This window comes from Bos taurus, chromosome 26 (assembly GCF_002263795.3).
Source record: "Bos taurus isolate L1 Dominette 01449 registration number 42190680 breed Hereford chromosome 26, ARS-UCD2.0, whole genome shotgun sequence".
Classification (NCBI taxonomy): Eukaryota; Metazoa; Chordata; class Mammalia; order Artiodactyla; family Bovidae; genus Bos; species Bos taurus.
In genome coordinates this window covers 39,347,255-39,360,928 of record NC_037353.1, presented here as the reverse complement: position 1 = coordinate 39,360,928, position 13,674 = coordinate 39,347,255, and the positions used below count along the sequence as shown (strand labels likewise).

The 13,674-nt window shown below is 48.7% G+C and overlaps 1 protein-coding gene across 1 annotated transcript in view; it reads right to left on the bottom strand.

Moving 5' to 3' along the window:
• The window catches only part of GRK5 (G protein-coupled receptor kinase 5), a 228,061-nt gene extending 227,404 nt beyond the window's left edge, over positions 1–657 (bottom strand). The window contains exon 1 of the mRNA NM_174331.2: positions 432–657. Coding sequence (NP_776756.1) covers positions 432–483 — 52 coding nt within the window. The 5' untranslated portion in view covers positions 484–657. The remainder of the gene's footprint in view (positions 1–431) is intronic.
• Positions 658–13,674: the final 13,017 nt, after the last annotated feature.

Genomic DNA, 13,674 nt, shown 5'->3' with positions numbered 1-13,674 from the left:
CCCCTCCACCCCCAACACACACACACACACACACACACACACACACACACACTCACTCACAGAACCATCCCGGGCCAACTCGGAAAAGCTGTTTGATTTGCATGTTTGCCCATCTCTTCCTGAATGAACGCCTTTCCAACTGACCTTTCAACAGCTGCCGAGAAGGCACGGCACGGTAAGGTTAGAGCTGGAAACTAGGGGATCTGTTTTAGCATCCTAATCCTTGCAACCTCGACGTGACGTTTCCCCTTCTATGCCCAAGTCCAGGTTCCCGGAGCACAAGGGCAGGAACAAGGCAGCACAAGGAAGCGTTTGCCGAGCACTCTCCGAGGTGCCCTGCTCCCGACCAAACTCGCTGCGGGCATCCCGCACCCGCCCGATACCCCGGCTCGTGGCGAAGGCGCCAGGCACGCACCCGCCCTGTCTCTTACCTTCCCTGGCTTTCAGCAAGACCGTGTTGGCCACGATGTTTTCCAGCTCCATTGACAGTCGGCGGTCAGCTAGGGAGCCGGCCGGCGGGGCTGTCAGCGCCTGACGGTGCTGCCGCTGCTGCTGCTGCCGCTGCTCGGGCTGCTGCCGCTGCTTGCCGGAGCCGGGAGCGAGCAGCCCGCCTAGCCTACCGCATTATTCTTTGCTCTTATCCCTCGGAGTTTCCACCTCTGCAAAGAGGAGCCGCCGCCGCCGCTTCTTCCTCCCTCTGTGTCCCCCCTCCCCCCCTCCCTCAACAGTTTCCCCCCCACCCCCCACCCTGCGCGCTGCTCTGTCACTCCATTCTCCTCCCCTCGGGCTCCCGCGGATGCTTTAATGCTTCGGATGCTTCTGCCTCCCCTCTGTCCGTCCCGGGGGTGTGGTACTCGCAGGCTCGGGGCGGCCGCACTGCGCAGGCGCCGGGCCGAGCCACGCCTCCCGCTCCGGCCCTCGCGGCGCGGGGCCTGCTGGGACTTGTAGTTCGGCCCCGCGCTGGGCTAGGGCCGGGACTGGCACGCGGCTGCGGGAATCCGAGAACCGCCCCGGGACTTGCCTTCGGAGGGAAGGCGTTGGGGGCGTGCAGCGAGGGAGTCAAAGGCGGCTCGGCGGAGCTGAAGCCCGCCGCCCACACCCACTCCAGTCCTGGGGCCCGTTCTCGCACATCCATGCCCGGGGAGGAGGGGTCGTCCCGCTCGCCCGCTTCCCGCCCTGCCGAATGCCCGGAAAGCGAAGTGCACTGGCCACGGCGAGGGCGGGGCGAAGCGCTGCGTCCGGGCAGGAGCCGGTGCCGGTTCTGGCCCCCCGCGTGGCGTGCTCGGGGTGGAAGGGAGGTCAGGCTGGCCGGACCTGCAGCCCGGGCCTGCAGCCCGGCTTCCGCCGGGGCACGCCAAGCCCACGCGGGCAGGGGGCTGCAGCCCGAAGGCGGCCAGGCGCGCCCGCGGGGCCCGCACGCGGCGGCCGGCCGAGGTGCTGCCGTCGCACACGCGCTCGGTGGATGGCAAAGGTGTACTTTGTTTTTCGTCCGAGGGCGCGAAGGGGGATCCGCGAGTCGGCGGCGACTCGGCGCTGGCGGCAGCATCGGTACCCACGCAGCCTGAGCGCCCCTCGGCGGCCGCGGGGTGGAAGCGCCGCGGCGGGGCCACGCGGACGACGGGTCCACCCCCGGCCCTCTGGGCCCCGGGATACCCGTCTGCGACTCCGGGGATTCCGGCGTGGGATGCGGACCGGTTCTGCTAATAACCTGCCTTCCACCACGCGGGGCCGCGAATCAAGAATCTTCATTCCAACCCAAACTGATTCATATTAATAAAAATGCAAACGGAATCGCCGGGGTCAGAAACATGAGTAAGTTCAGCACCAAATCTGTGTTGGACATTCGTTTCCCAAGTCCAGGCTTATTCATCTTGGGGCTCTTAGTGCCTTTCCACTGTATGCTCAGAACGTCGGGCCCCATATCTGCGCTCGGCGTCGCCTCCTTGCTGCTTCCGAAGGCCTCGCCCCGGGGAAACGGGCGGTGGGACACCCCGGATCTGCGACAAGTGTCCTCCTATCTGGGAGAGGGGCGGGCTGACCCCAAAAAACAGTGAGATCTTTGCCTTTTGCGCACCCTGCGGGCCGGATATCCGTCCGGAAGCCGGCTCTGGGTCTTCTCTGTCCAAAAAAAGGAAATCGTCCACCCTCAAGGGCTGCCAGGAAGTGGCAGGGAGGTGCAGACAGAAACGAACAATTACTATGCATTGGAGAATATAAAGAAATTAATAGACTTTTCAGGCCTTGGAAACTAGGGTGGTCGCTGATCTAACAGCTCTGGATTGTCTTGTTTCCTGATGGAGTGTATCCATCATCACCACTCCCTAGTGTCTGGATTTGGGTCAGTGGGTCTTCCTGGACCTCACTTGTCTGCAAAGTAGGGGGAATATCAGTTTGCCTTTCAAAAGGCAGGGAGCTGAGCAGATGATTTCTTAGGCATCTCCCACTCTAGGCATTACTATTCTAAGCACCCCAGGCTTGGTCTTGGCTACATAGCCACCTACTTAACAATGAAAGCCCTAACTTACAATCAAAGAGTCTCTCAGAGAGAGAGAATCAGAGCGGGCAGCATCTCGTGCATGTGAGTACTAAGTCGCTTCAGTAATATCCGAAAGTTTGCGACCCTATGAACCCTAACGTAGCCCGCCAGGCTCCACTGTCCGTGGGAGTCTCCAGGCAAGGATACTGGAATGAGTTGCCCTGCCCTTCTCCAGGGGATCTTCGCCATCCAGGTATGGAACCCGAGTCTCTCCTGTCTTCTGAACTCGCAGCCGAGTTGTTTACCACTAGCGCCACCTAGAGTTCACCAACTGCAGTAGGCATTTTGCCCCTTGCCGGTAGCCTAAGGCCTGATCCAGTCCAAACTTTACTTATTTGACTGACAAAAGCAACTAAAGGGCTCCCTGCTTCCAGTTCAAGGCAGAGTAGAAGGACCTGCGCTCATCTCCTGTGAGAGCACCAAAATCGCAGCTAGCTATTGAACAACCATCACAGGAAGATGCTGGAACCCACCAAAAAAAGATACCCGCCCCCCCCCCCCCCCCCCCCCGCAAAAGACTTTACATGGTTAATTTCACTGAACACAACATCCAGATGAGGTACAGAACAAACCTGCATTTTATAGATAAAGTCACCAGGTTAGGAGACGTTTTATAACTTGCCCAAAGTCATACAACTAATAAGAAGAAAACCTACAGAAGACTTACCGATTTGAACCTAGCAATCAGACTCGGAGTCTATGCACTTAATTTCTGTCGAGCAAAGTACCTAACTGGGTTGCAGTTGTTTTGTTTGGCTCCCAGAGTAAACTTAAACTGTATTGTAAGAAAGCAAAGTAGGCAGTTGGCTAAGTGATTAAGGGGAGGGGGGAGGTTTCCATTCCAGATCATAACGCCAACATTATAACTTCATTCCTTCCCATTAAATGCATTAATGACTCATAGTCCTCTTGAAAAATGGGTTTGATTCAGGAAGAGTAGTCTATTAAATATCAACAGGTAAGTTGGGAATCTCGTTGGCAGAGAGCAAGAATGGAAATCCAAATGGAGAGCAGGCAATTTGGGGAGGGATGGGAATACACCAAAGACAAATACTGACTTCCCAATCCACTCAGGGTCAGCTGGGCCAGAAATGAGGGATAAACCGGGAATCTTCCCATTCTTCGGTCAGCACCTGTATTGTGTGATAAAGCTGCTTGGTTAGAGCTCTTATAAATTGAAATGAACTATTCTGAAAGTCACAGACCTATCTTTGTCCTAAAACATGGATTGCTTTTGCTTGAACAATCAAATTGGCTTTCTGAGCAGTGCTGGAGCTGGAGTTTCCTTCCCTCTCCTCGTGTCACTGCTTTCTAATCATCAGGAAACAGCTGGAGAGACAGGGCTTTCATTCTCCCATTTTTTTTCTCTTTCTTCAAAGTTTACCTTTATGTGCCAAGCACAGCAGGGAATACCAAAGTGATTTCCCAGGAGAGTCCACCGCTAGGAAGACTAGCAAACTGGGAGGAAAACCACTGAGATAAAATGGAATAAGAGTCACTGTGGACACAGACACAAAGGACTTTGGAAGCAGAGAGGAAGTGATTTCAGGGACTTAGAAAGAATCCGAGAGGAGAAATGAGAGCTGACAGTGGGCCTGGAGGCATGAAGGAGGTTTCCAGTTACTTTCCCACCTCTCTGAGAACTCCCTTCATCGATGGACCCAGTGGTGACCAACTCTGACATTAAAAACTTTGCAGACTTCCCTGGTGGTCGCTGCAGGGGACACAGGCTCAATCCCTGCTCCAGGAAGATTCCACATGCCTTGGGGCAACTAAGCCCCCGCACCACAACTACTGAGCCCACACTCCTAGAGCCTGTGCTCTGAAACAAGAGAGTCCATGGCGGTAAGAAGACCTGGCACCACAGTGAAGAGTAGCCCTCACTCACCGCAACCAGAGAAAGCTGCTGAAAAGCAAAGAAACCCAACGCAGCCAAAAATAAGTCAATACATTTTTTTTAATGTTTTATTTTTTAATTCTTGGCTGTGCTGAGTCTTCTTTGCTTTCTCTGTTTGCAGAGAGTGGGGGCCACTCTCTAGTTGTGGTGTGTGGGTCTCTCCTTTCATTGGCTTCTCTTGTTGCAGAGCATGGGCCCTAGGTGTTTGGGCTTCAGTAGCTGTGGCTCATGGGCTTAGTCGCCCTATGGCATGTGGCACCTTCCTGGACCAGGGATCGAACTGGTGTCCTCTGCACTGCAAGGCAGATTCTTAACCACCAGACGACTTGGGAAGCTCTAAATAAATTAATTAAGAAAAAAAACACTTTGCAATATTGTAGACCACAACTCTTCTTCCCTTTATTTAGTATTTTTCTTTAAAGTCAAGTTGCTTGAAAAGAAAAAAAAAAAAAAACTTCTATTATCCTAACCAAAACATTTTTAAAATGTGAGTAGTAGTAGAAATACCACACTTTCGAAAAACCTGACCTCCAAGCAACATGTGGGACAGTAACAGCCTTCAGTTTCAAGATTAACTGGCTGATCGTATAAATCTGTCTGGAGGCTTCACCTCAGTGCTGCGAGATAATCATGGCCTGTAGACATCCAAATGCTCAGCTTTGTAACAAGACTTTACCGAGTCATCTGTGGGGGTCTCGACTGCAAGTTCAGAAATAAGATTCCGGCCACAAGTGATCTCCACGTTCCTCAAACTGAAGCAGTTTAGCATGACCTTTAGTGAGAAAGAAAGGTCCCCTTTCTGATGCTGTGTTCTGTTGGAAGGGTCCCCATAGTAGACTTAGGCCCTGAATTGTTACAAACTTGTTGTCTCCATTGTAAAGGAAACTAGAAATGTTAGTCACTCAGTCATGTCTGACTCTGCAACCCCATGGACTATAGCCCACCAGGCTCCTCTGTCCATGGGATTCTCCAGGCAAGAGTACTGGAGTGAGTTGCCATTCCCTTCTCCAGGGGATCTTCCTGACCCAGGGATTGAACCCTAGTCTCCCATATTGCAGGCAAATTCTTTACTGCCTGAGCCACCAGGGAAGCCCAAAGGAAACTGAGCCTGGGAGAATTAGGTCAACTGATGAGCCTAATTACTAGCAAGGCTAGTTTTTTAGGTGAGTGCCTGCCTTCCCTGAGGGCTTCCCCAATAGTTCAGCGGTAAAAAAATCTGCCTGCCAAGCAGGAGACCTGAATTCGATCCCTGGAGAAGGAAGATCCCCTGGAGAAGGAAATGGCAACCCACTCCAGTATTTTTACCTGGGAAATCCCATGGACAGAGGAGCCTGGAGGGTTACAGTTCATTGGGATTGCAACGAGTTGGACACGACTTAGCAATTAAACAACAACAATCAACTGCCTTCCCTACTTAAAGGCCCGAAATGTGTCTTTTTCATCTTTTGATTCCATTCTCTGTAGAACCTAGTAAGTACCTTATACATAGTATTGGGCAGTATTTGCTGACTCAGAGCACATGCCAAGACACAGCCCAACCTAGGCCTCTGGGGTGCTAGTTATTCTGCACTAGTTAATTCTCAAAATGTCTTCATCACTGCCCGATCAGAGATTAACAAGGAAACGTAGGGGAGTCTGGCCTCCTGGTCAGAGAGGTCAGTCTAAAAAGCCAGTCAGTCCCTGGGATGATTTCACCTTCTGCCAGTACCTCCATCCTCAAATCCAGCTGTCTCCAGCAATCCGCCCAGGAGTTAGGGCAATCACACAATTTTAAGGAAGACTAAGCAGACCAATTTCAATTCACTTTACAGACTTGAATAAAATACAAGCTATTTACCCTCCCCCCCCAAAATGGGCATTTTTTGTTTATTCCGTGCCGAGCAATCAGATAGATTTACATGACGGAAAAAATGCTCAAATTGGTAAGGAAATTACACAGTGAAAGCATAAAAATTAATTCTGAGAGGAAGGAGGAAAAACAGACTCTTTCTTAGTAATCTGTTTAAAATTACAATGATTTTCTGTTAGTATGGATAAGGAAAGAATCCAAGCCATCACTGATGGTCTTTTTATGATTAGCATCTATCAGGCAGGTCATTCGGAGAAGGCAATGGCACCCCACTCCAGTACTCTTGCCTGGAAAATCCCATGGACGGAGGAGCCTGGTGGGCTGCCATCTATGGGGTCGCACAGAGTCAGACACGACTGAAGCGACTCAGCAGCAGCAGCAGCAGCAGCAGGCAGGTCATTTGTTTGAGCATGGTAGCCTACCCTGGAAATGGGGATAAAATCTTGACAACAAAGGTAGAATTGCTTTTTAAAGAGAAAAAGGTGAGCTGAATTAAATTCAGTGTTAGGAGCCTTTAAAGCCAGATGACTCATGGATGAGAGGGCTCCGGCAATTTCGACCTTAATGCTGCAATAACATAAACTTTCTCTGACTCCAAAGACTCTGAGCCTAATTATCTCTGAGACTTTGATATATGCTTTGACTGTCCTCAGGCCACTGTGGGTAGGTGAAAATTTAATTGACCCAATAAAAAGGAGGGCATTCTTGCTCCCTTACTAAAAGTCTTAGCTAGTTATACACTAAAGGGAATCTAACAAATCAGATCAGATCAGTGGAGTTTAAAATATATAATGCTTTGCACAGTTTGTTTTTTTGACAAATATGTAAAATAGAGTATAGTCTATAATTTGGAACAGCTCAGTTTCCTCCAGTAGGAGAAAAGGCGTGGGTTCCCTGCCATTGACATGAGCTTGCACAGGAAGCCGGCAGGTAGGAGCACTCCTTCCACTTCTCTGTCATTCCTCTCCTCTATGGAGAGAGGATGCCATCTAGCACGAACTCTGGAGAGCTGCAGCTAGCCCCCAGGTGGCAAAAGGAAGCCTCAGGTTCCACGTTTGTGAGCTAAAATGAGCCCATGAGTGTGGTAGGCGACTCAGTACAACACAAACCATCCTCACCTGCTACAAAGGGAATTCTGCTCTTGACGTGGTCGTCGGGTTAGAGAATGTTTCAGTGACTTATATCTCAAGCTCCACAACCCTCCTGTGTTCCGGGATCCAGCTGGGATTCCAGAGAATCCCCACCTCTCCAGGCTGAATCTGGCCTCTCTGTGTTTCAAGGAAGTGGAGGAAAGATTGTTGTTGTTCAGTCACTAACTTGTGTCTAACTCTTCGTGACCCCATGGACTCAGCATGCCAGGCTTCCCTGTCCTTCACCATCTCCCAGAGCTTGCTCAAACTCATGTCCTTGAGTTGGTGATGCCATCCAACTATCTCATCCTCTGTCGTGGTCAAAGTATTGGAGCTTCAGCGTCAGCATCAACCCTTTCAATGAGTACTCAGGATTGATTTCCTTTAGGATTGACCCGATTTGATCTCCTTGCAGTCCAAGTGACTCTCAAGAGTCTTCTCCAACTCAACAGTTCAAAAGCATCAAGTCTTTGGTGCTCAGCTTTATTTATGGTCCAACTCTTACATCCATATATGACTACTGGAAAAACCATAATTTTGCCTATATAGACCTTTGTCAGCAAAGTAATGTCTCTGCTTTTTAATACACTGTCTAGGTTGGTCATTGCAGCCATGAAATTAAAAGACACTCCTTGTAAGGAAGGTTATGACCAACCTAGATAGTATATTGAAAAGCAGAGATATTACTTTGCCAACAAAAGCCCGTCAAGTCAAGGCTATGGTTTTTCCGGTGGTCATGTATTGATGTGAGAGTTGGACTGTGAAGAAAGCTGAGCGCCGAAGAGTTGATGCTTTTGAACTGTGGTGTTGGAGAAGACTCTTGAGAGTCCCTTGGACTGCAAGGAGATCCAACCAGTCCATCCTAAAGGAGATAAATCCTGGGTGTTCACTGGAAGGACTGATGCTAAAGCTGAAACTCCAATACTTTGGCCACCTCATGCAATGAGTTGACTCATTGGAAAAGACCCTGATGCTGGGAGGGATTGGGGGCAGGAGGAGAAGGGGACGACAGAGGATGAGATGGCTGGATGGCGTCACTGACTCGATGGACATGAGTTTGAGTGAACTCTGGGTGTTGGTGATGGACAGGGAAGCCTGGCGTACTGTGACTCATGGGGTTGCAAAGAGTCGGACACAACTGAGTGACTGAACTGAACTGAACTGAGGTTGGTCATAGCTTTTCTTCCAAGGAGCAAGCGTCTTTTAATTTCATGGCTGCAGTCACCACCTGTAGTGATTTTGGAGCCCAAGAAAATAAAGTCTCTCAGTGGTTCCATTGTTTCTCCATCTATTTGCCATGAAGTGATGGGAGCAGATTCCATCATCCTAGTTTTTACAATGGAATATTATTCAGCCACAAAAAGGGATGAAATATTGATACATGTGACAAAGTAGATGAACCTTGAAATCATTTTACTAAGTGAAAGAAGCCAGATGTAAAAGGACAAATATTGTATGATTCCATTTATATGAAATATCCAGAATTCAAAAAGACAGAAACATGGATTGGTTATTAGGAGCTGGGATACAGTGATGGGGGAAGAACTGCTTACTGGGTCTGGGGGTTTATTTTGGGATTATAAAAATGGTTTGGAATTAGATAAAGCTGGCAGTTTCCCAATATAGTGAATGTTCTAAATGTCACTGACCTGTTTCCTTTAAAATGGTCATTTTTATGTTGCATTAATTTTATCTCAATAAGAATAAAATTTTTAAATCCAAGTAATAGTTGGAGAATACCTAGGTTGGATTAAGTGATTAATAATATTAATGTGCTGGACTTCCCTGGAGGTACAGTGGATGAGAATCCGCCTCCCAGTGCACTGGACACCAGTTTCGATCCCTGGCCTGGGAAGATTCCACATGCCTTGGGCAACAAAAGCCTTTGAGCCACACAACTACTGAATGTTGTGTGCCTAGAGCCTGTGCTCTGCAACAAGAGAAGCCACTGCAATTAGAAGTCTGTTCAGCACCACACCAAACAGTAGCCCCCAAGCAGCTGCAACTAGAGAGAGCCCACACGCAGCAACGAAGACCCACAGCAAACAAAAATAATTAATTACAAAATAGTGCTAATATTATTAATATGCAAAGGAAATTAAAGAGATATTAAAGGCCAGAGAAATGAAAGATGCATAACCAGAAAGTTGCAGGACTGGGTCCCAAGACCAGTCTCTGATTCTTTATGCCACGCTGTTTCCATTCTACTTACTGTGTGATCTTCCAGAACGAGAGGAAAGGCGTAGCATTTTTACCAAGTGCACCAATCTTGCAGGAAAGAGAGAATGTTGGCAGGAAGCCTAGAGTCCAGAGAATAGATAAATGGACAGAGGGAGTGGCAGAGGAGAAGAGGAAGCAATTGAGAAATGGAAGAGTGACCGGAACATGCTTGCTGAACAAAATCAGGAGAAGGGGCGGGAGGGACGCAGGCAAGCTGGTTGGCATGGTGGTAGGGTGAGACTCCACTGAAGGAAAGAGGCCTTGAGCCACGATAAGCACTCCCCAGTCAGGAAACTTCGGGTTAGGAACTCTGCCACCTGCTAACCTGCAGGAGCTGATCCACTACTCCCCCCGGCCCCCAGCACCCTTCTCATCCTTTCTCCCCTCTGAGATGTCAGTTTCCCACTTGGGAAGGACCAGAGACAAGACAAAAACAGGAAAGCATCTTTATTTTCAACACAACCTCTGGTCCCACTTCTACTCAACCTCTGCCCACTCTGGCCTCCAGGATCTCCCACCCCTGGGAAAATTAGAAGCAGCTTCTCCTTGCACAAGACTTAGGGTCCCTCCCCTAAGTGGCCTTAACAGAGGGGGGAGCTGGAGCCCATAAGAATGCTTTGAAAATGGTGAGGTTGAATGGAATCCTTCCATGCTCCATGACGAGGCACCAGTATTTCTGAACCATTGATGACTAAAGGGAATCACAGAAAACTTAGGCAAACAGTGCTTTGTTGTGGTTGTGGTAGGGGTGGAGGAAAAATTCATCTGAAAGGAAAGAAGGCTCTTTTATTTTGGGAAAACACTTTCAGGGCTTTTAGTTACTTGAGAATCAAGCCACTACCCACTCTGGAATGGGAATAAAGAGGAATTGAGCTGGGCTGCACATTCTCTAAAAACATGTCTTCTTCAGGGGAGGCTGATCACAGGATGCTTTCTGGGAGAAGCCAAGGTGGGGGTGGGGAGGGCCGGGATGGGAAAAAGAGGTGAGATCAAGGGTGTTCCCTGTGATATTTTCCCAAGGGAGCAGATCCCTGCAACGTGGGGAAGGAGGGCTATTGCAAAGGAGAAAAGTGGTCTCTCAGGGGAGCCTAAAAAGCTGGGAAGGTGACAGAGAGCATTAAAGGGATAGCGTCCACCCTGCTTTATGCTTGTCTTGTTTGCATTATAATCCCCAGCTGTAATCCCCGAGCCTTCTATTTAAAATGATCACTCATCTCTGCTGGCATCCAGGAATTGAGGGAAAGACATGTGACCATCCTGGGATCCAGAAATGTAAACAAGACAAGCAGCCCAGAAAAGCCTCTGGGCAAGAGGGGAGCTGAGAAGCCCAGAGCAGTGCTGATGCCTGAGGTGAAGGGAATGCCTAGGATCGATATGTATGTGCTCAGTCACTCGGTCGTGTCCGATTCTCTGTGGCCCCATGGACTGTAGCCCTCCAGGCTCCTCTGTCCATGGGATTCTCCAGGCAAGGATACTGATGTGGGTTGCCACACCCTCCTCCAGGGGATCTTCCCAACCCAGGGATCAAACCCAGGTCTCCCACATTGCAGGCGGATTCTTTACCATCTGAGTCACCAGGGAAGCCCAAGAATACTAGAGTGGGTAGCCTATCCCTTCTCCAAGGGAACTTCCCAACCCAGGAATCGAACTGGGGTCTCCTGCATTGCAGGTGTATTCTTTTACCAGCTGAGCTACCAGGGAAGCCCCAGGATCAATATGGACAAGACGTAAAGATGCTCTTGGGAATCCCAAGAGGTCCTGGGAATGGGGACTGGTAAAAGGCTGGACCACTTTCTAATCTAGGCTAGGAGGGATTCTGGCTGTTGGACTTTGGGGTGCTAATTTTAATGACATTTTTAGTAGCCCAACATGCCAGAGAAGAACCTAACAGTCACACAAGGTGTCATCATTACCATTTGTTCCTTCCTTCCTTTGACATTTACGGGGTGACTGTTAAGTAGGAAGCATAGTTAGGCACCACGGGATGAGTAAGACCACAAAGATGGGTAAGACACATAGGCTCTACCTTTTAACAGCTTCAGGTGTTTTGGGCGGAGAAGGCAATGGCACCCCACTCCAGAACCCTTGCCTGGAAAATCCTATGAACGGAGGAGCCTGGTGGGCTGCAGTCCATGGGGTCGCTAAGAGTTGGACATGACTGAGCGACTTCACTTTCACTTTTCACTTTCACTTTTCACTTTCATGCATTGGAGAAGCAAATGGCAACCCACTCCAGCGTTCTTGCCTGGAGAATCCCAGGGACGGGGGAGCCTGGTGGGCTGCCGTCTATGGGGTCGCACAGAGTGGGAAACGACTGAAGTGACATAGCAGCAGCAGCAGCAGCAGGTGTTTTGGGGCAACCAGTCACATGGAGCAACTGGAGTGGAAGCAACTGGAGTGGAAGATAGATCAACAGGAGACGTACAGAGGGCTGAAAGAAGCCTGCTTTAAACTGCCTGGATGCAGTGTCGGCAAAATCGCCTAGAAACCACTTGCACTCATTGTGGAGGGAGTGTAAACTGGCACAAGCCCTCTGGAAGGCAATTTGGCAACACGTAACAAAATGTACTAAAGCACACACAGCCCTTAGTCATAGCAGTGACAATTCCAGAAATATACCCTAAAGAAATAGGTAAGAATGTGTAAGAATGTGTGTGCAAAAGTTTGGCTACAAAGGTGTGTCAATATCATATTAATTATAACATAAATAAAATTTTGGAACAACACAAATCTTCAATACTATCAGGTTGGTTAAGTAGATTATGGAACAACATTCCAGTGGTATTCCTGTCAAAAATATTTAAAAATATTTAACTTGAATTGAATGGTGAGGAAATATCAGACAAGCAAGTGGAGGAACATTCCACAAAAGAGCCAGCTGGTGTCCCTTAAAACTGTGAAGGTCAAAGGAAGATAAGGAAAGACTGAAGGAGACTAAAAGACAACTAAATGCGATGTGTAATTTTTGGACTGGATCATTGGGGACAGTTGATTACATTTGTATATGAACAGTGGATTTGATAATAGTGATCAATGTTAACACTCCTGATTTTGATCATTGTATTGAATATTATGATTATTATACATGAATGTACTTGTTTCTAGAAAATACATCCTCAAGTATGATGGGGTTTTAAAAAGTGAATTAGCTAGTTATGCAAACTGCAAACCAGGAGAGCCATCAGAAATTATTCAGAAATGAAACTTGACTCAAATAACAGTTCAAGGCAACAGTGAAAGATCTGTGATAAAACACAGAGTATTGATCACCAAGAGAATTATGTTGATGATAACTTTCAAAGGCATTTAGGGGAAGGAGATATCAGCTAGGGTAGGGGAATGGGTAATCAGAAATGGCTGCACATTGTGAGTTTTTAGCTAGATATTCAACCAGGTTCATCTACATTTGCTATGGGTCTGCCATGTGCCAGGCACAGTGCTTCAGGCTGGGCATGTAACAGTGAGCAAGATGGGCATGGACCTTGCCCTGGTGGAGCTTTTACCTTGGGAAGAAACCCAGCAAATAATTCGTAAACAGACAAAGTAATTGTAATTTCCAATCAAAGGAAACAAGGGCCAAGATAGAGAATAACAGACTGAGTCATTAGGAAAGTCCTCTTGGTGAAGATGACAGCCAGGCCATGTCCTAAATAAGGAGGAGGAGGGACTTCCCTGGAAGGCCAGTAGTTGAGAATCTGTGCTTCCTGTGCAGGGGGCATGGGTTGGATCCCAGGTTGGGGAACTAAAATCCCACATGCTGTATGCTGCTGCTGCTGCTAAGTCTCTTCAGTCGTGTCCAACTCTGTGTGACCCCAGAGACGGCAGCCCACCAGGCTCCCCCGTCCCTGGGATTCTCCAGGCAAGAACACTGGAGTGGGTTGCCATTTCCTTCTCCAATAGTGTGGTCAAAATTTTTTTTAAAAAGGAGGAGGAAGTAGCCAGACATGTTGTTCGTTGTTTAGTCACTAAGTTATGTCTGACTCTTTGTGACCCCATGGACTGCAGCATGCCAGGCTTCCCTGTCCTTCACCATCTCTCAGAG